The sequence below is a fragment of the Uloborus diversus genome, chromosome 1, assembly GCF_026930045.1.
Source record: "Uloborus diversus isolate 005 chromosome 1, Udiv.v.3.1, whole genome shotgun sequence".
Taxonomy (NCBI): Eukaryota; Metazoa; Arthropoda; class Arachnida; order Araneae; family Uloboridae; genus Uloborus; species Uloborus diversus.
The window spans coordinates 109,238,269-109,263,787 of NC_072731.1; the positions used below are offsets into that span (position 1 = coordinate 109,238,269).

At 32.9% G+C, this 25,519-nt stretch overlaps 2 protein-coding genes across 2 annotated transcripts in view; one reads left to right on the forward strand and one right to left on the reverse strand.

Annotated features, from left to right (window-relative positions):
- The window catches only part of LOC129231264 (probable leucine--tRNA ligase, mitochondrial), a 77,653-nt gene extending 61,521 nt beyond the window's left edge, over positions 1–16,132 (reverse strand). The window contains exons 1-2 of the mRNA XM_054865548.1: positions 15,830–16,132; positions 10,897–10,980 (exon numbers count right to left, since the gene is read on the reverse strand). Of these exons, the coding sequence (XP_054721523.1) occupies positions 10,897–10,980; positions 15,830–15,934 (189 nt within the window). The 5' untranslated portion in view covers positions 15,935–16,132. The remainder of the gene's footprint in view (positions 1–10,896; positions 10,981–15,829) is intronic.
- Positions 16,133–16,351: 219 nt separating this feature from the next.
- LOC129231300 (60S ribosomal protein L13-like) overlaps positions 16,352–25,519 on the forward strand; it is a 31,359-nt gene continuing 22,191 nt past the window's right edge. The window contains exons 1-2 of the mRNA XM_054865591.1: positions 16,352–16,463; positions 16,645–16,897. Of these exons, the coding sequence (XP_054721566.1) occupies positions 16,652–16,897 (246 nt within the window). The 5' untranslated portion in view covers positions 16,352–16,463; positions 16,645–16,651. The remainder of the gene's footprint in view (positions 16,464–16,644; positions 16,898–25,519) is intronic.

Consider the following 25,519-nt stretch of genomic DNA (forward strand, 5'->3'; position numbering starts at 1 on the left):
ACCACTACCTTGTCAAAGTATTTACTGGTGATTGAAAAAATATCAGTGTACACCTAAACTAAATTATTATTATTTGTCCTCATCATATAAATTTACGTAAAGTAAAAATGCAGTGAATGTGATACAGTAATGGTTGAATGTCTACTTTTTTTTTTAAATATAAACAGGCAGAATGATAATGAATGGAACAAAGGTGGAATGAGTCATTACCAAGTTTCAATAAATTTGCTTCAAAAGTTGCCTTTTAGTGTCAACAGTGCATTTAACCATTCACATAACTGGAGAGTATTTTGGTTCTTTAAAGTGAAGCCACATTCTAAACCAGATATTTATTTCAAAAAAACCCATTCAGTAGTGAATAAATCTTCTGATTCAAAAGTACTGTTTACTTATTTGCACATTTTCAAAGAGAAGAAATGAAGTTATGAATTCTCTCCCGGAAGTTTTTTAAAACTGAAGTTTAAAGGTCATTATAGATGATCATTAATGTTAGGAAGAGATGGTTAGAAATTTTTTCGTGGATAGATTTTGAAAGTGAAGACTTAAAAACCCTGTTGCAAACCATCGCATCACAACTAATGTAAAGAGAAACCATGCAGTTCAGGGACTTTCCTTCGGTAATTTTTGATACTAAAACTCAGAAAACAGGGGATAATTAGACAGATGTCTCCATTCTATAACTATCTGCCTGAAAAAAAACTATTTTTTAAATTTTTAGGGTAATACCTTGCTTTACATATTTATTTTATTTCAACTCATTTTTGCTTTTAGATTTATTTTCACAAGATACTAAACTTATCTTTAAAAAAAAATGAATGTCTAAATCAGGGATCCTTTAACTGTTTTATTCTGTGGTGAAACCCCTTGCTGATTTTTTTTTCGTGGACCTGCAACAAGGTTAAAACAAATAGTTTTTTTTTTTTTTTTTTAACTTTGATGCACTTATTTAGCAATCACAAATTTATTTTCAAGCCCATTTTGAAAAAAAAAAAAAAATAACGTTTCATTTATTTATTTATTTTTTATTTTTTTGAAAAACTTAACTTCTTTTTAATTGTGGACATATTTTCAAAAGATTTTTCTGTTTCTGCTAAATGCAACATCAACCCTACTGCAGTAATCAACCCTACAAATCCATTACATATTTGATAGAAGATATTCCGCAGTCAACATTAAAAATTAAGAAAATTCTTTCAAATATTTTGCTTGTTTTATACAAATGTATAAAATGCTTAAATCTAATGCAGTTTTGTTAGAAGTAACAAACTGACTATAAAAAGTATTACCTTAAATCTATATCTTTAACACAAAAAAATCCTTTGGTGTTCGAACGCCACTGAACATAATGGAAGGTAAGGTAAATCATCAATTGTGTTTTGAAGTTTTAATTGCAAACAATGACCAAGAAATGGTCCCTCAATATCTCTCCCTACAGTACCAAAGATGGTCCAGGGTTCATACCCTTCAGTGAGAAAAAAAAATTCAAGTACTTTTCAAAGCAAAAAAATTTTTTTTCAAGGTAATATCATAAATTTGTACTAAAAATATTGTATGCAGATTTCATTTACTGCAAACACATAGAAATAAGGCCATAATACAAAAAAGTATAGGAAAACAAAATTGCTTTCTCTACAACAAGAGACTTTGATGAAAGATCTACTGTGTTGAAAGCTTTTCTGAAAATGAATGAAAAGTTCGGTCATAAATTGAAACAGATCCCAAGAGGTTTAATTTTGCAATCTCTACATTCAAATAAATATATTTTCTACAATCAGCAAATTATTATTAAAAAAAAAACCTTTCATGAGTGCTTTTAACTTTTATGGGAAAAAATCAAAATACTCAAGTTCAATGGCATTGTCAAAGAGGAGTTTTTGAAGGCCCCCCCCCCCCCCTTTGGTTTCAGCATTTATTTCCAATATTAATACAGTGGTTTATTATAATATTAGGGCAGTTAAGACAAAAACACCACCTAGAAAGTAATTTCAGGTTGCACTATTAAGTTCTAAAATATTAGAGGTTCGCAAATCATTTATAATTATGCAAATCAATTATTCATATGTATGTATTAGTTGTTCAGCCAATAAGGCATTTCAACTGTCCTTGAGTAAATTCAAAAATTAGTAAATAAGAAAAGTTAAATACTCTGAATGTAAACTTGAGCCTATTCAGCTTTCACTGAATAACTTGTAATAGTCAATAAATGTGCAAGTTCAGATTCATAGAGCTATATTTCAAAATTGAAAAGATTCACAAGAAGTTGACATATACTATGACAAAAGTAGTTTTATTTTGGAAACAAATGGGTTATTGTTGAAATTAGAATTTAAATTTAGAAAGGCAATAATATTCGGGTGTGATTGTGATTTGTGAGTTCATAAAAACTTACTTGAAAGTTTCAAAGAACAAATTGGGGGGGGGGGGGGAATTTTTAAAACTAAGACCCCTATTACTTGAATATACATATGTACATTGATAACTTGGTCAAAATATTCTGCATAGAAATACCAGGTCCAGTACTTGTTGATAACTAGCAACAGGCACTGTCCCTAGCTAGACTGGTCAATTTAATAGATCCAAATGAAGATCAATGATCTTTCTTAAGCTATCTACCTCTTTGCTGATTACAGTTTCTTTTGGTAAGCTGTTCCAAGTACTCACAACCTTACTAAAGTAGTGATTTTAAACATTGGAGGTAAAGGGGAAAATTGGAGACATAGGGAGGTAAAAGCATAAACGAACTACTACACACTTTCCAGTGAATAATCATAACACAACCACCCTTGTTACACACCTTAATTATTTTAGCAGACATAAAGAAAACATGTACTTATAAATTCAACTTTATAAAATTATGTAATTCAACTTCATATTTAAAATATAAACTTTAAGTTAATTTGTTAGGTGCTCAATTGCTTTTTTTTTTTTTTTTTCAAAAAATCTGTTATGACTGTAAAATTAGCTAAAGATAACTAAAGTCTAAATTGCAAAAATAAATAAGCATAAAGTTAAACAAGATCAAAGTAATTAATTCTCTAATTCGTTAGTTACTAAAATAAAAAATAAAATAAGCTAATCTGATGTAGCATGTATCAAAATAACTTCCAGTTGCCAAAAATATAAAAATATTTTCAAGATGCAAAAGGATTGAAATCTCAAAGAAAGGAAGCAAATTTTCGCGAATATTAAGTTCAATGTTGTCATGTTTCCCATAAAATAAATTTATATTGAACTAAAATTAAACATAAAATATGCTCATCTAAGGTAGAATATATGAAAAAACCATCTGGTTAGTCAATATATTTAAATACTTGCAAGATGGAAAAAGATTGAAATTTCAAACACAAGAAGCAATTTTTCGCGAAGTCTGCGTTCGTTCAACTTTGGCATGTTTTCCATAAAATAAATTCATTTGTTTTTTATTAAAATAGAACAAAAAATATACTAATCTAAGGTAGTAAAGGCGAAAATGACATTTGATTAGCCAAAATATTTAAATTTTTGCAGGACGCAAAAAGATTGAAATTTCAAACACAAGAGCAATTTCCCGTGAAATCTGAGTAAGTTCAATGATCTCATGGTTTCCAAATTAATTCCTTTGTCAATTAATGAAATTAAACAAAAAATCAACTAATCTAAGGCACCATATGTCAAAATATCTTTTGGTTGTAAAAAATATCAAAATACCCAAGTAGCATTTTATCTTGGCTCAATATTGGCAAGAGATTGTTCACGTTGGCAATGTCTTGGCCAATATTGGCACGATTTTTGCAATATTAAGCCAATATTGGCTTCCCATTGTATTAACAATATTGTTCTTAGATTGGCAGATAATCTTGTGCCAATATTGGCGTCTTATTGCATTAACAATATTGTACTTAGATTGGCACACAATCTTGTCCCAATATTGGCTTAACAATGCGCAACCATTATTGTATTTAGGCTGTGAGACAATATTGGCGAAAAATTGGTGGAATTATGGAAAGCCAATATTGGGCGGAAGATGGCTCTTTGATGTTCAACCGATTTTGAAACAAATCTGAAAAATGATTCCTTCATTTTCCTAAGTGAGCAATTAAACACTGAGTCTGATTACCTGAAACTCCACAAACTGTTTTAAAGCTAAGACAAATTTTGAACGTAGAGAGAGTCCTCAAAAATTGGAGCTATTTTGAGTTCACTTTAAACGCTTTTGTAATTTTTTAAAACCCGGCGAAAAAGAAACTTCAACTTTGTCTGCTCTGCATATTTTGTGTTTTGTTGCTCTTCCTCGCCGCTGCACATGGTAAATGCTTTTGTCCGAATATCGGAGATATTTTCCTCAAAATTTTATTGTTGCCTTCATTTCTTAAATGATATTTTATCATTTTCATCAGTGAATTTTTTTAACTATGTCTAATCCACTCTAAAATTTTAAAAAGCAAAAGAGAAAAGCGTTATTGGAGCAACTCAATGAGAAAGCTTTCTTTTGCAGTGATGAACTTTGTCTTCCAAAATAAAAGTAATGAAATAAGGCAAAAAATTTTTTGAAGAAATATTAAATACTGAATAAAATTCTGGATAGATATCCAACACTGAAGAAATTGCTGAAACGATGTGAAGCAGTGAAACTTTTGGATCGACATTGTGTTTTCATAACTCGAAATCATAATCGAACAGTGACATTCTAAATTACGTCAAACATTGAGAATTCTGAACTAACATTTGAAACTGGAGTAAATTCTGGATCATATTTGACTTTGAAAACACTGGATCAATATATAAAGATTCCAGAAGTTTTATTTTCATGATTCTAAAGTGAGAATGTATCATGAGACAAACTTTCCGTGAAAATTCAAATTTCTACTGGAAAACTGCATTCCTTTTCACAGTGCTCTATAACACCTAAACTTATTGACAATAATTTAGTAAACTTTTAGAAGTCTGAATGCAAAATCTGAAAGATTTTACGGACTAGTTTTATGCTACCATGTTCATTTCTCTACACGGATTTGCGTTTTGATGATCATAAGACTTTTGGCTCATTACGGAATGAGAATTAAGTTCCATGGTCTATTTTCAGCTGAGCATGTACGATTAAATGGCAGTAAAGGTAGTGTAAACTATTTAGCGTCAAGCATTGTTACGGAAATAATTGAAGTTCTATCTGATAAAGTAGTTCAAGAAATGTATCCGAAATTGAATAAAACCAAGATGCTTTGATTAACTATGATTTTACACCAGTGTTGAATTTTTTGTGCCAAATCCTTATTTTCTAATGACATGTCAAGAATCTCTTGAATATACGTTCAACACCATGAAGTTTTTCATATTTCAAGTTAGAACTTTTTTCTAGAAATTTCGTAGGTTTTTTTAATTGTTTCTACATGCATAAGTATTGAGCAAAAAAAAAAAAAATGACTCAGTCATCTAGAAAATCTGAACTTTTATTGATAAATGTTGCGCAAATTCTACGTCCAACACTGTGGAATTGTCCATTTGCTTTACAAATAATTCTATTTAAACCGTTGCCTGTAACAAACTGTTCTAGTGAATGTTCCTTTTCAACCTTATAAATTGTTTCACTTCATCTCTTTTGCACAAAAAAAATTAAGTGTTCATACTCTTTCGCCTATTAAAAGTAGATTAAAATTTAATAATGTTGAAGATTTTGGAAATTTAAAGGTGAGGGGAAAAACATGTAAAGTAAGCCGTAAGTTCTTTTGCATTATGTATGGAATATTTTTTATTTGTTTAGAAATAAAAATAAATGTTTTTATTTTTTATAAAAACTAAGACAATACAGAGCTAAAAAGTGATGTCAGAAGTTAAGCCAAAATGCAAAGGGTTTAATAATCATTTTCAACTTTTTAAATTTTCCTTTCATTATGGTAAGTGGAAGTATTTTTTTATGTGTTTTAGTTTTCAAACATATGTACTAGACTGACTGCTTGTCCATAATTTCGCTGCAATAAGTGCAACCTATATTTGCATCGATAATAAATGATTTTCAGATTATTCAGTGTTCATTGTCGCCTACATTACATCCATTTTAAAAAATAAAAACTTAACAACTTTGTTTGCAGTACACTCAAACCTGTTTGTGTGCGATCCTTTTTCTTTGTGGTACATGAAAATTTCAATCAAATTGTGATTCAATTGACTAACTTGTCTATAAAACAAGTGGTCGGTAGTATTTTTAAGTGATGAATCGTTCTCTGATGTATATTTTAAAAGCGGATTTAAATGGTTGGTGAGATTCAAAGTAGTTGCAAAAGCAGAGCTGTCTTCAGGGTCCCATCTAACTGGTTAAGTCACAAAAAGTGGTAGGTACGGGGAACTCTGGAGTGAAAAGTGTCTTGAATTTGTTTAAAGAAGAAATTCCTACAGTTGTTTCGTAAGTTTTGGGTTATTTTCAAGTGAGACTGTGTTACGAAAGCATTTTTTTTTGTAGCTAATAGTGAAGTTTTGAGTGAATTTTTTTATGCGGTCCCTATCCACCACACAAAACTAGGTTTGAGTGTAGTTTGTTTCCACATTTATTATAATGAATGCCAATTTTGTGAAATAGATCTTATTATTTTTCTTTGACAATAATTGTTAGTTCATTATTGAATACTTTTTGTTTATGTGAAAATATTAGACATATGCTGGAGTATTTGATAAAGAAATTTTAAAGATCTACTTACTTTATTTACATAAGCATGGTAAAACATTTTACTGAAGGAGTTAATTCTTGCAAAATTAAGTTGCTATTTCTGAACTATCCGGGTCAAAGAAAAAGGTACTTAAAAATGATGTTCATATTTAATTTTTTTAAATAGGAATAAAAATTCCTACCACTAATTGTTCAATATTGCAAAATAACTTTACTAATCAGTTATTTCAAATTTAAAAGTTTATTATTAATTTGAATGACAATGAAAACGATCAAGCAAAGATTTTGAGCAACTTTTGCACTGTACTTCAATTACATTTACTTTCTGTGCAACTGTAGAATTGCAATGAAACCAAATGTGTACAAATCTTCTATTTGTTCGTCGAGGGAGAATTAACTCTAATCTGAATTCTGCTCAGGAACTTTTGTAACTAATATTTAGCAATGTTAGTAAGTTTTGAGCAGAATTCGGAAATATCCGATATTTTCAATTAGCACAAATTAAAGTCTTTAAAATAGTAAATGCTTCCTCAAATCACTCTTTGTTTTCTTATGTTATTATTACAATATGTAGAATTAAAATTAAGTTTTCTTTTTATTATATTTCATTTTACATTTTCATCAATTTTTATGGAGTTAGCATTGACTGTTTCATTTTTCTTCTGTTAGCTACTTTTACAGTTATATGATTCAAAAATAAAATATACATTAATTGGTGCACAGTCATAAGAAATTCTCTTTTTTTCTGACCAACATTTAATAACTAGGCACTTTTAGTATGAATTGAATTGATGATGTTGTGAGATTCTGGGCTGTTCTGCTGTGGTCTGAGTGTTGTTACCACGAACGTTTCAACTGCATCTGCGGCAGTCATCTTCAGTGCTTACGTGGTCAAAGCTTCCAGGAAAGCGACTTTTAATTCCTTCTTCCTTTTCGTTGAAATTGTTGGAATCCTAACAATTTCAGTCCTGGTTAAACTAACAGCTACCTACACTGCTGGCCACACGAATTGCAACACCAAGAAGGATAGTAGTCAGAGTGAAATGAAATTTTATACACGTGATGGCAACCTTACTATCAGAAATTGATTACAAAATGAGAACAAATTGATCATTTATTACTGGAAAAATCCCAAATGAATGGAGGTTTAAGTCTCCTGTTGAGCTACCTATTGCGTGAATGTACGAGGTAATACAGTCAAACATTGAAGCATATCAGTCTTGTAGGATATCCTACTACACAGGTACTAGAAATGTGCACCTAATTCCATCAAGCTCATAGCCTACGCAATTTACCATCTCAAGTGATTCCAGATATGCTGAATTTGTGACAAAGCAGGGTGACGCACTGGACATAGAAAGTGGAAAAGGAAGTCCCTCACACCCTTGCTGTGTGTGATCAAGCAGTGTCTTCCTGGGAGCCCCGCCATGAGTGCCAACACATGTGACTGAATAATGATATTAACGTCATGGGGACCGCAGGGTGACCTGTCATAGTGCTGTGGATCAATATTAGAAGTGACTATGTTTTGTACATGATTGCAACCCATAAAGGCATCCCAGCTGTGGGTGGGGTATGCCGCTGAAAAGCAAAAGCATTATTTGGTAGTTCACAACGTGTTCTCCATAACCTTACAAAAATGTTATTTTTGCTAAATTCGATCTGGATTCATCCCTATGAGAGCAATCAAGAACCATTCGGTTACTAACAAATCGATTTGAACTCCAACCTACTCCAAGTGTATGCGACCCTAATAAAGCCTGCTTTTTAGGAGCACACCACATCGACAGCTGTAGTGATGCTATGGGGTGCTATATTGTGTGTGGGACAGGATCACTTCTAACATTGATTCGCTGCACTATCACAACCTAATGGTATATTTTTGTCATGTGTTGAGACTCGTGTTCAGTAGAGCAATGCACCGTCACACACAGCAGGGGGGAGGGGGGTCCTCTCCCACATTATCACCTTTTCTGACCTGCGTAATGTCATGATTTGTCACAAATTGAGCATATCTGGAATGACTTGACAGTAAATTGAACAATCTATGAGTTTGATTGAATTAGTAGTGCTTTACATTAACTAATAGGAGTTGACCTATTACATCATATGAGACTAGTATACCTCAATGTTCGACTGTATCGTGTTGTACATTCAAGCTAGAGTTGATTCAACAGGGTGTACTTAAACCTCCATTCATTTGGGATTTTTCCAGTAATAAATGTTCATTTTATTTTCATTTTGTAATCAATGTTGCCATCAAGTGTAAAATTTTGTATCATTCTGACTGCACCTTCTTGATGTCGCATTTTATGTAGACAGCAGTGTATAATAACAATAACGGAAGCCACTATTTAACCAATATTGGTTTAAAATCGGCATGCAATAATGGCTCAAGAGTGTGATTGCAATATTGGCCAATATTGTCAAAATGTATCCCCTCCGTGCTTCAGCCAATATTGTGAGCCACTATTTAGCCAACGTAACGCCAATATTGGCCTTAGATCGGCATGCAATAATGGCTCAAGATTGCAATAGCAATATTGGCCGATATTGTCAAAATGTATCCTCTCCGTGCTTCAGCCAATATTGTGAGCCACTATTTAGCCAACGTAACGCCAATATTGGCCTTAGATCGGCATGCAATAATGGCTCAAGATTGCAATAGCAATATTGGCCGATATTGTTAAAATGTATCCCCTACGAGCTTCAGCCAATATTGGGTGTAAATCGTACGCCAACATTCAGCCAACCAAGTACAATATTGCGCCAAGATTCAATGCTACTTGGGTATTTACAAGATGCAAAAGGATTGAATTCCCAAACATGGAAGCAATTTTTCGCGATATTGAACACATGTTCAGAAAATTGCATTGGTGAAATACTTTTTAAAGCTTTTAAGCACAATCCGATGATTTTTGGGAGAATTTAAGCATTAAGAAACTTTTTTTAAGGTTTTCAAGCACTTGAAAATAAACTTTTTTTTCAAGCACTTTTCAAGGTTTTTCAAGGGCTTATGAACCCTTGGTCTAAAATGGAATTTAAAAACTAGGTTTGAAAATTTTCCCATGCCCCTAATTTTTTTATGAATAATAAACTTACAATCATTGGTACAGAGCCTTAATATTTAAATATAGTAATGTCTCCTTCCTTTACCCCAGATGCTGAAAAAAATCTCTCTCTTTTTTGTTTATTTATTTGAAAAAATAAGGGACTGCCAACTCATATTCCCCCCCCTCTCTCCAGTTTTTGAAATCATGCCTTTCATTGGATTTTGACTCCCCTTTTTATCTAATGCCCCTTGCAGTAGTTCTCTAGCCACCCATCACAGGAAGTAGGTGACTGCTTGGGTTCACTCCTGAGAAAAACGATCATTCCTTGTAGCAAGCAGTAAGATAAGGTGGGGGAGAGCTAGAGGACGGATAGGCATAGGCACTTGTACACAGTTTGTGTGCAGGAATTTTGTGAGCAGGCCGCTTTTATGACGTAAATGGGCCACTTTTACAATGCAAAATTTGTGAAGGAACCGCAAAGCAGACTCAATTCAGGTTTGAATCGACATCAGCACAAAAAAATTGAGTAAACTCTCAATTATCAGAGATCGGATTAACCGCAGGGCTTTTCCCTATTTCATTTTTTTTAAAGGTAATGACTTACTGATTTACTTTATGTAAAAAAAAGCACTTATTTTAACTTTGAGAGTACAAAATCTAGAGAAATTCTCCTTTCTTTCTTCTCCTTCCTTTCAATGATATCAAAATTCCAAAGTCACCAAAACCAGACTAGCTGGAACCTGATTTGCATACCTGCAGTTTTTAAGCACATTAGAACAAATGTTAAATAAAAATCCCCTTTTTACCCTTTCACGATTTTAGGTCAAACCCAACTTATTCTAGGAAAGTAAAGCCCTGAATTTCCAGCCCTATTGCAAGAAAACAATCAGAAGCATTTTGTTTCGGATTGACCTCATAATGAATCCTTTATCTCCGTTTGACAAAATTTCTATGCATCAAAGGGGAGATGGACTGGTCAAATGTATGTGTGAACGCTACTCATTTTTGTAATCTATTGTATACACTGGTACTGTTTTTTACCTATTATTCCGATTATACGCAGTTATCGTGCCACCCTATTCCGCAGATAATTGGGAATTTACAGTACTATAGTCAACAACTTTTTTTTCCCTCAATTGAAAAGTAAAAGAGAAGAAAATGTAGTATAAAATACTACTGACATTAAAACCAAAGCTATTAACTTACCTTATAAACTGGATAGGTTGCATTAATTTTATCTTTCCAATAAACTTCAATCTCCTTTTTAGCCTCATTGGTTAATTCTTCATACTATAAAGAAGATGTAAACGAAATAACATTAATACTGTTTAAGGCTTTCACGGCCGGCGTCAATATGAGGAGATAACATTTCCGGGCTTATTGGCCATGGTCTAATTGGAGTAGAAATTCCAGACGTTTCGGCTTGCTTTGCTGCAGCCGTCATCAGTGGTTTGAGTTTGTTGAGACTGATTCCTGGCTCCGGTGGCTCCAGTATTTCACTATTTTGAGAACGCCTCCCAATCAGGACCAGCAGCGTAGCAGCAGTTTGCTTAAATACCAGAGCCACAAATCAATCTCAACAAACTCAAACCACTGATGATGGCTGCAGCAAAGCAAGCCGAAACGTCTGGAATTTCTACTCCAATTAGACCATGGCCAATAAGCCCGGAAATGTTATTTCCTCGAAATAACATTAGACGGTGATATTGGAGGCAGTTTTGCTCACAAAATTATTGCAATTAGCATGCACGCAAAAATTAAACCAACAAAAATAAATTTTAGAACTGTTTTGAAGAGGTTCAAACTATGACAAATCTGTATGCTAAAGTTTTTGAAAAAAAAAAGAACAAACTTCAAAACAGCGTTAAAGGTAAAGAATCAAACAAACATTTATTTCAGGGTTCAGCAAGTAATTTTAGTTGGGGCTGCTTAGGGCAGCTAGTATGGGAGCGGGGTCAACTACCACTCACTTTCAAAAGTAGTCACTTTCGAGAATAAAAAAATCAATGAGCGATTGAAATTTTTCTTTTTTTTTTTTTGAATGGATTGATTGATTTCACGAAAGTAAGAACTAAAAATTCCAAATAATTGAACTTTTCTCTTCGTATTTTGTAAGAATCAAACTTTAAAATGGATGGGGGAAGTCTACTGTGGCAATTCATCTCGATGTTTGAGGGATCACGCCACCTAACTTCTACTCTTTGTTTGACCCCCCCCCCCCCCCCACCTTTTTTCTACACCAGCTGCCTTTGTGGAGCTGAATGCTTTTGAGAATTTTTATCAAGGTCCAAAATACCTCTACATTGTTCACTGAATAAGAACAGTCACTAATTTACTTAAAAAATAATAGGAAAAAGGATAAAATGGCACCTTAAAATATTGTCTCCATTAAAATATTTTTAAATAATTTATTCACGCACTTTCTTTTAAAACATTTGGTTGCCCAGCTTTTAGTTTTCCGTGGTTGCCAGTTGCCGACTGCTAATTTATATAGAGAAGAACCTTCATTTAACATTTTTCCAGGAGTGCCTACTGCCCGAAGAGCAAGGGTGCACCTCAACCCCTCTAAATATGGCAAAGACCCCCAATAATATGAGGGGGCGCATACTCTAAACATGGCCCCAAGAACAAGAGCTCTTCAAAACAGAGATATGTCCCTTAAAGTACCCCCCCCCCCCCAAATTTCAATGCCAGTCTGAGCCATTACCCCTCCTAGTTTGGCATCCCTGTTTTTCCCACCTTAAAAGTTTTTTCTCATTCGTCCCAGTTTTCTTCAAAGCTGTTAGTGTCTTTTCTTCTTGTATATTATGTATATTTCAATCCACTGAATTCCTACTTTTAATGTTTTTACAGTATTAGGTATATGATTTTTTAAGAGTCGACACAAAAAATGTTAAACTGCCACCCTTATCCATCTTTCACAAGTTTTTATACCAAACATTAATGGAAAACACTAAGAAATAGGGCAAATTCACTGCCTCTCATAAGTTGCTGCCTGGGACAAGGACCACGGCTTGAAATCTGGCAGTTTTTTGCTCAAATAATGCCAGCTTCTTTTGCTCATTTTTCTATGACATATTGCACAGGTATATTTCTTTCGAAATCAGAAACATGATCTAAATCAGTTTTGACAACTTCTTTCCATTCAGCTTACTAAAAATTTGACGGGGAAAAGATTCATACGTTACAGAGACATTGCATTTCATAAATTGCTACTAAATGTGACACATACATTGAATTCCCTGTTCGAATAATTTTACCATGGGTAGCCTAAATTGCATTTTTAAGATTCCCATTTCGGAGAATTTCTGAGAAGAGCCCCCGATATTCTATTGTAAACATAGATAGACTAAAATAGACTTTAATTTTGAAAAAAAAAAAAAAAGTTAAGAAAACAAAATCGTGTGGGGGAACCATTTCTTTTCCCACTCCTTTAACGTTACCGAAAATTGCGGTTTTCGACATCAACTTTGAAAATATTGCTTTATTTTACGTTTCACAATTTTCTTTTTTTTAACTTTAAAATAATTGTATAGAACTGTAGTTGTAGTATAATGTCTTTGCTCGACTCAGAAGAATCGAGATCCGGTACTGTTTAATTTAACTTTTTTAATTCACAATGGTGGGCCAAAATATTCTTTTGTCGACTGGGCCAAAGTCAGACAGTCCACCCCTGTATATATGTAAGCAAAGAAGAGACCGAGGGGACATGATTCAGCTGTTTAAATTTATTAAAACGAAAGATGTTACGGGGCTAAAGTTTAGCGCTGAAAACAGGACAAGGGGTCATTGTTTTAAGCTATTTAAATCTCAGGCTAGCATGGATATTAGGAAAAAATATTATTTTAGCAGGGTAGTGGAACCTTGGAACAGCTTACCGGAAGAGGTGGTAATGAGCAAAGGAGTAGACAGTTTTAAGAGGGCCATTGATCTTCACTGGGGATTGTAAATTGACTAGGACCAGTCTAGCTGGGCCCAGAGCCTGTTGCTGGTTGTCACTTTTGTATTTGTATATATATATATATATATATATATATATTCTGTAATAGTCTAAAAACAAAATTACACTACAAATTAAATTAATTTTTTACGAAAATACCATACATGTGTTTTTTTTTTCGTTTTCAAAGCCAAAACATGTGTTGAGTTAGCGAGAGTAGAATTTTCAGGGTACTAATGTTGATAACATATTACTCTAAAATGCTTAAAAAAACTGTAAAACTTACTTTTTCCATCTCCAATTAAGAAAAAACTTCCCGGGGTTAAACCCGCGATATGCCCCCACCCTCCCAATATTTTTTGTATTTAGGCGCACTGGGAGTGGTCTTCCATGCAAGTCAAGTGTCCTACCTTATATCAATGCCTAGCCACGGAACTGCACGACTTCCCCCAAAATAGAACTGTAAAAATGACTCACACTGAAGACAAGTGACATGATCTAATTGAACCAGAAAATTTGTATGCAAATTCTTTGACTTTGAAAACGCCCTGCCACATATATATTGTTTGTTTGTATAAATCATATGCACCAGAAAATATGTAAATTGGCATTTTCAAGGTTAAAAAAATCTGAACTTGTTTTTTTTGGAAAAGTGTGTGTGTGTGGGGGGGCGCTGTGGGATTACATAACCCTTGGATCAAAGGTAACGTCTAGCCCCCCTCAATAATTTTTGTAAGTCAGCGCCCCTGTTTGGCAAAAAAAACGATGAATAACATATGTTCACATTTTTTAAAAACGACGCATAGAAACATTAGTATCATCACAAAAATACTATTTAACTGAGGAACCAGGGTCAACTTAATTTATATTTGTGACTAATTTATTTTTACACATATTTTTTTCTATTGCTTTCAAGCCAACATCAAAAGTGTACTATCAATTGCATTTAAAAAGAGAATTTTTTAAATTTAAATAATTAAAATCTAGTTAAATGAGTAGTTATTTGATAAAGTGCATAGCTTGGCACCATCCCTGTTTATGAAGATGCTTATGGAGATTTACCGTTCTGTGACATAATTTTTTGTGCATTGAGCTACTTGCACTTACATATGCAAGCACACTATAAAATTTCGACAAAACTGATCTAAATGGAGTCATACAAATACAAATGTGATGACCAGCAACAGGCTCTTGGTCCAGCTAGGCTGGTCCTAGTCAATTTATTAGTCCTCAATGAAGACCAATGGCCCTCTTAAAGCTATCTATCCCCTTGCTCATTACCACCTCTTCCGGTAAGCTATTCCAAGTGCCCACAACCCTACTATAGTAGTTTTCCCTTATTTCCAGGTTAGTCTGAGATTTGAATAGCTTAAAACAATGACCCTGTGTCCTGCTTTCCATACAAAAATTTTATCCATTAACATCATTCATTTTGATAAATTTTAACAACTGAATCATGTTTCTTCTGACCCTCCTTTGCTCCAGGCTATACATATTAAGCCTATTAAGTCTGGTATCATAATCCAAATCTGAAAGTCCCCTTACTAGTCTAGTTACCCTTTTTTGAACCCTTTCCAATACAGAAATATCTTTCCTCAGTTAAGGCGACCAAAACTGCACAGCATACTCCAAATGGGATTACTAAATCATGCATATTTTTTAGTTCCAACAAGTTTACACACCAAAACACTTTTAGATATCATGAAACTAACAAATCAAAATTCCTTTAGGAATAATTTAATGGAAATGTATGCTGAAATGTGAGTAAAAAATTTTCGTGAAGATAATTCACCCTCTTTGTGCACGGTAGTAAAATGTGCACATCTTTATGTCGTCCAGATTGCGAAAATTAAAATCACTATGATTCTTTCATATAATCCGAGTTTTTGACAAATCGAAAACTTCTCCCCTCCCAAAAATTCATGTTCAGTGCTGCACCTGGAAAAGTCACAACAGTAATTAGCCAATAGTTACTATTAAAAACATGCAAAATTGGTTAAAAATGAGTTATTGTCCTCACTGAGACCAAATGCGGTCACCCCATACGGAGAAACACTGACATTTTTGTTTTTCAACTTTTAGCAACCAGGGCAGTAACTCAACTATGTTTCATTGTATGAGGTTATTTCATGTATATTTGGTTCTACTTTACTTTTTGGAGTTGCGTCAGTGTTTCACCGGAACAGCGAAAAATCTTACCCATAAATTATTGACAGAAAACACCCAGCGTCGAAAATTAAAACAATGTGAATACAACAAGGAAATGTCAAAACGTATTCCCTTGGCTTTATTGAAGAGATTCATTGAAAGTTATTTATAAGGATTCTCTACAAATAACAAGTTATTTTCGTTTCAATGAAAACGAAATCATCTGTATATTTTAAACTTCATAGAGCACAGATTTATAAACTTTTGAAAGAATTAAAAATTGAATGAAAACAGCTAAAACCACTACACAAATATTGTGCTTATTGAATGCAGAACAAAATTCATGCATTTTGATTGTTTTGTTGGTAATCGGTTAGATCTCGGCGAGGAGACCCTCTCGTGACGTCATATCCGCCAGACTAAAAATTTATCATTTATGCTGCCACCTATTTCACAAAAATTTCATCCTATTTCTTTTAATCTGAAAATGAGTTTTCGAATTTAACTTTTTCCATTACTAAGTAATGTAAAACACATGTTGAGTTCTACTTTTAGAGTTATTTTTCATTTTCATGTATGCGCATAAACAATTATTAATTTCCTGTCGCGGGTAAGATGGCAACAGTTTAGGGTTTGTGTATACTTTTTAATGAGAGGTGCTTCTCCGTCAGAAATTACAAGAGAGGTTTGTAAATCGCAATCTGTTTCCATATCTTTAAATTTTGTCATAATAAAAATAAAGTGTTCGAAAATCTTAAAACGAAATCACGCCGCTGGATTATAATTTGTTATTTTTAATGTGTACAATTCGAATAAATATATGTATGCTTAATTGTCCTATGCTAACTTAAGACTTATTCTTGCAGATAAAACATGGCACCAAAAAGGAACAATATGATACCTAATGGCCATTTCCACAAGGATTGGCAAAGATATGTTAAAACCTGGTTTAACCAACCTATGCGAAAAAAGAGAAGACATGTTCAACGTGTGAAAAAAGCCAGGCTCATTGCACCAAGACCTGCTGCTGGTCCAATTCGGCCCGTAGTTCGATGCCCCAGCTTTAGATATCATACAAAACAAAGACTGGGTCGTGGATTCTCCTTAGAAGAACTCAAGGTATTTGTTCAGGCTTAGTTAATGTTGTGAACTGCTTGTTTGATTAGTTTTAATAAGTCCATAAGCCTTTATTTACAATTTCGCGATCATGTCGGTAATTTTCACAAATAATGGCCTTATTAATAATCTAGTTCTAAAAATAATTTTGTAATATTTCCTCCCTTTTTTCCTCTCCAGCCTGTACAATGTGTGATCTTTGTACATGGTTTTTAGAATAAGATAAATCTAGAAATTCAATACAATATCTGTAAGGTCATAAAAATCAAGCTAATTAATTATGCTGTAGAAAAAAGTTTTCAGGGGCAAATCCAGGATTTTTTTTTCACTGCCTATTTTTGTGAAAGTACTGTACCAATATTCTATTTTCATAAAAGTTTTTTTTTTCTTATCAGCATTGATTTTGTGATCTTTTAAAAGCACATTCTAATTTTTGTCTCACAAAATTAGAGCAATTTAAATGTTAGTTTGAAAAGTGCAAATGTCATTAACTAATCTTTTGAATGTTTTTTTGGGGGGGGGGGGGAGACCTAAAAGGTAGGGAAAATATCACTGTATCTCAGCTCAATAAGCTTTTACTGTGTACAATTCAGGAAATCACCATCCCCTAAAACTGATGCTAAAAGATTGCTTAAAAGCAATTTGGCGAAAAACGGTGAAACTTGAGTTTAATGCTATGAAAAATATGTTACCTATGTGATTGTTCGTATTAATCATCTTAGCATTTTATTTTATGAGTAAACTATGTTTTAAACAGAAAAACATGTTTTCTATTTTAAAACACAGGTTTTTGTGAAACTTTCGTTTTTTTTTTTTATGTTTCCAGAATGTGTCGATTTTCAAAGTTAGTTTTGTGAAGCTGCTGATTTTATAACTTGATTTTTGTGAAAGTACCGATTTTAAAATAAGATTTTTGTGAAAGTGCCGAAAAGCGGTAATAAAATCAACCTGTATTGGGCCCTGGTTTTATTTTGTCATTTATTCATTACCAAGCTTTATTTTCCAATTTGAGCCTTGATTAGCATCATTTGAAATCTTCTGAGCTCCTCGTATTACGTACAGGCTTTAAAAACTTATCTGCATTAATACTTTTAAAAACTGGCAGATTGGTAAATGTATAGTAAATGAATTTTTTCCATTCCCTAAGACAAATTTTATGTTAAGTTCAACATTCATCATTTCACTAGTTGTTGTTTTTATATTGGCAACGATGAAGAGAGGAGTTTTATCGACACCAAGGGAAAATATGCCTACAGGGGGCTACATTATTGACCTTAAAACTGCCAGAGAAGTGAAATTCACACGCAAAACTTAAAAAATCAAGATTACTTGTTCTTTTTACCAGAACTTAGATGTAATCTGTGATGCCTACACACTAAACATTGCATTATACAAACATTTAGGTAACGATAAAATTTAAAGACTTATATTTCATAGGGGAAATAGTGAAACTACGGGTAGGGCAGTGTTCGCGCTCAACTATCCGTAACATGGGTCCCAGGGACCCATTAATGAAATAGATTTGGGTCCTTTGGTGGAAAAAATGAGTCCTTTAAATTTTAAACAGAAAATCTTAGTGCGTAAATGAATAATATAAAAATATTTATACTTGGGGGGGGGGGAAGGCATGAAATAAAATAAATTGGTTATTTTTGCCCTAATTTTTTTGTGATTTTATCATTGTAAAATTATTTTCAAATAATACACTTGCAAGACTCAGTTATGTGAGAAACTATTTGGTCAGTTACAATGAGGTTAACTCATAATTTACTTTAAAAATGGGTTTTAACATAAAATATAAAACAAGTGCCTCTGATTGATCAAGCAAAAAGCACTCCCTTAACTTTTGTTTTCCTTGAAATTTTTCTTAGTGAAAAAAGCGAACAGACCCCATCCCCCCTTCCCAATTATCACTGGCAATTACATAATAATAATAAATTGCAAGCAAATGAACCCAACGCAAAAACGAAACATTTTCTCATATGAGTGAAAATTTGCAATCTTAAATCAGTATTTTTGACTTGTTCAAAATATGTTTTGATTTTTGTTCTATTTTTAAAATCGCGCCATTTTGAAAATGGCGCGATCGATTAATACCCGACTTTTGCAAGTCCAAATAAAAATAACCCATCAGAAAGAGATGAATTATCAGAAAAAGAACAAGGTTAAAGTGCTTTTGTATAAAATTCAAGTATTCATAAGCAATTTAACAAGAAAAATGTCAAGTTCCAAACTCTTTGTGTTTAGCGCGATCTGGAAAATATTCGCCATTTTTTTCTCCCCTCTTTTTATTGGGGATGCAAAATGATGATTTTCAAAAGTAATTCTGGTTACATGAATACCAAATTGCAATATTTTTACTGTACAATTGTCTTGTATTAATCCTGAAGATTGCATTGAAAACCTTTCTCATTTTTAGTCTTCATTTCTGTTTTTAGGAATTTCCTCAGGACAAAAGTTGAGGGAAAGCTTATTCTTAGAATACAGTACAATGGGCTATTTGTGAACTTGCTCCCTGAGCTCTGCCCAGGAGGTCACTGTAAGCTCCAGTCTTATCACTAAAATTCCATTGACTGGTCCACAATAGGGGTGTGTTTGAATAGCTGATAAACAGATAGGGTCATTTTAGTCCCTTTCTGTTGATTCTTCTGGTCCTTTTGAAGCTTAAAAGCATTTACTAAATAGATCTTTAGCATTTTCTCCCATTTTTTTTTCTGGTTCTTATCTTTTTGGTTTTCTGGGACCCGATTTTTCGCGGAAGTTGCGTCCCTTTCCCGCGAATTTGCGTAAAAAATCCGCTATAGCGCGTAAACGCGAACCCTGTAGGGGTCTAGCCAGAGGATATTTCGGTCCGTTAACGGACCCTTCACAAAAATCCGATTAATGAGAATGGATCTTTCCCAAGTTGTTTATTGAAAGAGCAAATCTGAAAGCAAAATAATGCATAGAAAACCTATAATTTTTGGAACCTTTTTTAAAGTCAAATTAGAGGGATCAGCTTATACAAAATCTGCTAATTTTGTAAAGAAAATAAAATCGGCACTCTTGTGATGCTCCTTCAAGTGATAAATAATTGATACTGCCGAGTAAATATTGTTTGTTGTTTGTTTCTTGGAAAGAAATTGACAGCTCAAAATGTTTGGTTTTAAATAATTTTGTTTGTTTTATCACAGCTAATTAGCAGTGGCGTTGTAATTTTTTCTGAAAAGGGGGCTTTTCTCTCCAAGCACTTTTCTCCTTTTCTACAGGGGTGATTGTGTTTCGGTATTTTACCGAATTTCCGGTATTTTCGGGCGTATTTCCGGTATTTTTATGCCCGAAAATACCGGAATTATGTTCTTTTTCTCGTTATGCTTTTGACAAATGTCAAGATAATTTGTATAACACCAGCTTAAAAGTAACTTCGTAAACCATTAAAAATCTAAATGTTCACACAATATTTTGATTCAGAACTATATATTAATACTATGGAAAAGGTGCACTTAAGTACTAGGGGCCAAAGATTCCCCCCCCCCCCCTCTTGTTCTCGCTTTGAAACTTTCAGGTATTTTTTGATGAACTCACAATCACCCCTGTTTTCTAGCTCATGATTCAATAAACAGCTGCAAAGGGATAGTAAGGGTGGGGAAATAATATGATCGCTTCAGATGGGGTTACCAACTTCAAAATTATAGACATATTTAGTGGTGATGTCAAGGGTTACCAGAAACTCAGGGAAGCTTCCAATCATGCCGTTGCTAAGGAAAAAACAACATAGGATCTTCATACGAATAGGGTTAGAGCGATGATGGTTTCTTGCCAATTAAATGCTTTAAATATTTTTTTTTAGTGTTTTAAGTTAAATATAAGCCATCGATGCATTGCAGCGAATAATTGCATTATGATTAAAGCATAATTGCAGATCATGTATGCCGTTTTAATATCTATATTATTTCCAAAACTATCATTTCGCTCGGCGTATATATCTTAATTTGCGTAGTCGGCCATATATTACTCGTCCGACCGCTTAGAATGTCATTGGGAAAGTCTTAATTTATGTGGTCGGCCATATACATAATTTGTCCGACCGCATAGAATGTCATTGGTCAACTGTTAAAATTAGATCCCGCCCATCATAACGCCCCCCTGGTCGGGTTCATAAACAGTCCTGATCCCAAGGCAGTAATTTCTACTCTGCGCATGCGCAGAAGGTGGTCGGTGCTTCATTACATTTTAGGTGGTCGGTGCAGCAACCACTTCCTTGTCTTTATTCTAATGCATGTTTGTTCTGGATATTTTAATTTTAAAGTTTTCCTTCTGCGAGAACCCACACATAATTTGAGCTAAACTCCAATTCAGCTCAATTCTGAATAGGAATAAAAACTAGCTTGAAGAAATTGATAAAGTTCCCATTGAAACTAGAAAAAACTATGTATATCCTTGTCCCGCAAAAAAGAGCAATTACTTAAAATTACGTGCAGCAAGAAGAAATATCCCCCTCCCCCCACCACCGAAGAAAAAAAGAATTTATTTAAACTATGCATTGCAATATAGAACAAACTGAAATTTTCAATATATATTTATGTTTATTGATATAAAAAATCTGCATAACAAGAAGAGTAAAGTAAAAATCCTCCACCTCGGAATACAAAAAAAAGGATTAAAATACTCATGACAGGTCGAAGAAAACACACAATTCCCCCCCCCCCCCCCCCCCCCCCGCCTCTCAAATAGGGACCTGTCACAAATGACTTGCGTGCCCCCTTGATATTGTTTACCCCTACTTCCCTACATATATGAGACATGTTATTAAAGTATACCGTATTAAAATAAAGCAGGTAGAGATAGAGTAAAGAAATTGATTGCACAAAAATCTACTTCCTTTACACTATTTTTCAGAGGTGAGATTTTTCCGGCTTTTGCTGAAATTCTGGCTTTTTCTGTTGGTTTTTTAACCTTTCCTCCTTTTTTGCCTCTTTCATGCCTTATTTTTCTAAAAAATAGAAAAAAATACAATTTTTTAAAATTTTCGGTCCCAAATTTCTTATTCTTCATATTTTTTCCCCTTGACTCTTCATTCTCCGTGATATCTGCCAAAAATGTATGTTTTGAAATTATGCCAACGACTTCAAACACGTGCTGCGCCAAAAGTTGCATGCCTCATTTGAGATTTCAATCTTTTTGCATCCTGCAAGTATTTCAATTATTTTTAATGTTGAGTGGTTTTTTTACCATATGTTACCGAATATCTGCTTACTTTATTCATCATTTTAATAATATATATATATTTTTTAATTTAGGAGAAAAGCTGCAAAAGTTTATCAAAATGTAGCTTGGGCCCACAGCCTCGAATTTTATTGAAACTTGGCATGGTTACTTTTTTTGTGTATTTAAGAAGGTGTAACAAATATTTATGGTGGATCTCAAATGGTTTAGGCTTTACAGCCTGTTAAAAGTTTGAAATTTCATGATTAAATGAGGCTTATCTCTTAATTTGGGGTTTAATAATAGGTTAAATTCTTACTATTTTGATGTGGTTTTGGAAATCATCTCTTTCACAAAAAAATTTCTTTTTTTTGGATATCATCCCTTTTACGAAACTTTTTTGGATTTCCTCCTTTTTGCTCTAACCATTCTCATCCCTGATTTTTGGACACTGCCCCCGTGATTTTCCGAGCATTTGCCATAGCATGGTTCTGGCTTTTTATACCTATTAGTAGAAAGTTGCTGCCGGGCCATTCCACACAAACAAGTAACTCGATGGCAAATTTTAAAACTATTGTTGAAATGTTAAATTTAATGTTTTGAGTAAGATATCAAAGATTCTTTTTTCTAGATTGGCAACACAGTATTCTATTTCCAGTTGCGAGCAAACGTGCTGCATTTCAGGGTCAAATTTGAAACTCTGATTAGGTTTAAAAAAAGAGATTGAAATTTTTGAAGTTAAGTTTATAGATAAGTCTAAACTTTATTGTTTTCACATTATTAAATATTAAGATCCAAGATTCATATTAATAACTACTGGGACATACAAAAACCTTAATTTTTGTGTCCCACACGTGACGCAAAAGATGAATATTTGTAGTTAACGTAAAAAGGAAAGTCATTTATTTCGTGTATTTGTTATTTCTAAAGCTAATAATAGCAGTACTCTTATGTTATGACAGTTTTAGAACTTTAAATCAAGGTTTTGCCGGAGGCGGAAAAAAACATGGAAAAAACCACGGTTTTTACCGCCCGGCAAAAATAGGTTTTTGCCAGTGGCAAAAATAGATTTTGTGTTAACAACTTACGGACAGTTTTTTTTCCTTTTATATAAAAGTAAAAGCATGAAAAGATTTTGATACAAATCTTTGCCATTTTCTGTAGAGTGAGCTAGTATCACAGCAGAGTGAATATAGAATGCACATATTGATCGTTTTTTTTTCTTCTTTTTAAATTCTTCTCTTGGCTATCCATTTTCCCAGTAAGTGAGAAAAAATGCATTATTTCTTTCTTCTTATTTCAAACCTCTCCCTCTATTCTTACGTAGGGTTTTCAAAATAATAAAATTTTGTTAGAAAAGGATCAGTTACACTGAAACTCCCAGTTTAGCGTTCATAAAGGATTTTTTCAAATATGTTATATGATCTGATACTAGTTAAAAAGAAAGCATGCCATACATAGTGAGATTCTTTTATTATATTTTACACTATTCATTCTTTGTAAAACAAGTAAAAAATAGCTTATCCTATAATACATTTTTGCCTTTCAGACGAAAATGAAATATGATCACTGCCAAACCACTTGACCGCGTGATATCTAATATAAAATATCAACTTGGGGAAATATTACGTAAGAATGGGTTTGAATCTCCCCCCCCCCCCCCCAAGTAAGCATATGTAAAGATTTTTCTAACCCTCCCCCTCGGCACCCTTACTTGATTAATGAATGGCCCCTTAGATAAGCAGTTACAACTTGAAAATATTGAATGATACATTTTCCACATAGCCAAAGATGACTAAAATATATTATTCTGGAGTTTGAACTAATTTTTATTTTACATACATACGACGAAAAAAAAAAAATCTGTTTCTACACATTACTGGAATTCTGTTCCGGAATCATCAACAGTGCCGCAAGATACTGTTGATGAAAAGGAAGCGGCTTTGTTCACTAACTTCAAAAGTTCATTTATATTAGTAAAATTGTTGTAGAAATTTCGTGATAACATTTTTATTCCTCATTGAATTTCAAATAAAATTTTACTACCATAGCTCAAAATAATAATTTAAAATGTAAACCAGACAAAAGCTCTGAAAATATACAAAACAATGAATTAATAAATTTAAAGGAACAAAAGCATAAAAATGTAAAAAATAAATTCTAAAATTTTGTTTTAACAAAACTTTTTTTTTTTTTTTTGCAAAAATATTTCACTTTTCACAAAAAGCGGACCCTGTGAAAAATCCTGGAGACCCCTGCTACTGGCACAAGAGCGCTTTGTGGCAGTGAAAGAGAATTGATGCCATATTATTTAAATATTGCTCAATCCTAATAGCTTGCTTTTAACTTTATAAGCTGGTTATTTGAGTGTATATTTTGTGTGTTGATAAGTATTTTTATTTTTTTTTTTTTTGATAATATATGTTTTGATGTCTATTAAGTTTGGTTACATAAAAAAAAACATTGCACCAGGTCCTTTATAAAGAACGTTGAACATGTTTATAAAAAGTAGAAAAAGCAGCAAGCGACGGCTATACATTTATAACTATTTTCAGCTATTAATGCTAAAATGAAAGTTACCAAGAATTGATTTTTCTTTATTAATTAAGCATACTATAACAATAATTGAATTAGTTCACCTAAAAAATTTCTATGTGCCATTGAAGCAGAATAGTATATGCACCCAGATATCAAATAGTTACTTCAATTTTTTATGCATTATTTTGTAAATTGTAGCCAGTATCAACTTGGAAGAAAAATTGGTAGTGAGAAAAGCAAAACATTCTGGTGGCTACTAAAAATTCCAAAGTTCTAGAGCCCTGCTTTTGTGTTAATAACCTTGACAAAAATTATTTGATTTTGATAACTTATTCAAAGTTGAAAATGTATTTATTAAATTTTGATTAGGGCATTGCTGTGTGATGATAAAGTAAACTGATAATTCCTGATGTTTAAACCTCTAATTTTTTACTGACAGTTGATATGCTCATATAGTTTTGTTTTCTATGATTTCAACAGCTATCGATATTATAAATTAAATTTACTCGATAAAGCGTACCGAGTACTCGGTTGGCCAATACCGAGTAGTTGTAAAAAATTGAATATTGTTCAAAGCAGATTTTACAATTAATAAAATAGTGCAAGCATATAATATACTGCAATCATTTACAATTCAAATTTACAAGTCAAATTCAAATTTTGAGAATAATGAAGCTTGTTATGCTTCAATGGAGTAAATCTCATATTTTAATGCCCCAAAGAGAATGAGGTGGTATAATGAGCAAAAAAGGTAAGTACAGAAAATGTGAAATTTTATTATTAAATGGATTTTTACCACGTACAAAATTATTTATAAGAAGCATAAAAGTAACTTTTCTTAAAAAATGAAACAACGTTAAAAGCACAAATGTGCAACATGTTTTGGCACTACAAGGAATGTTT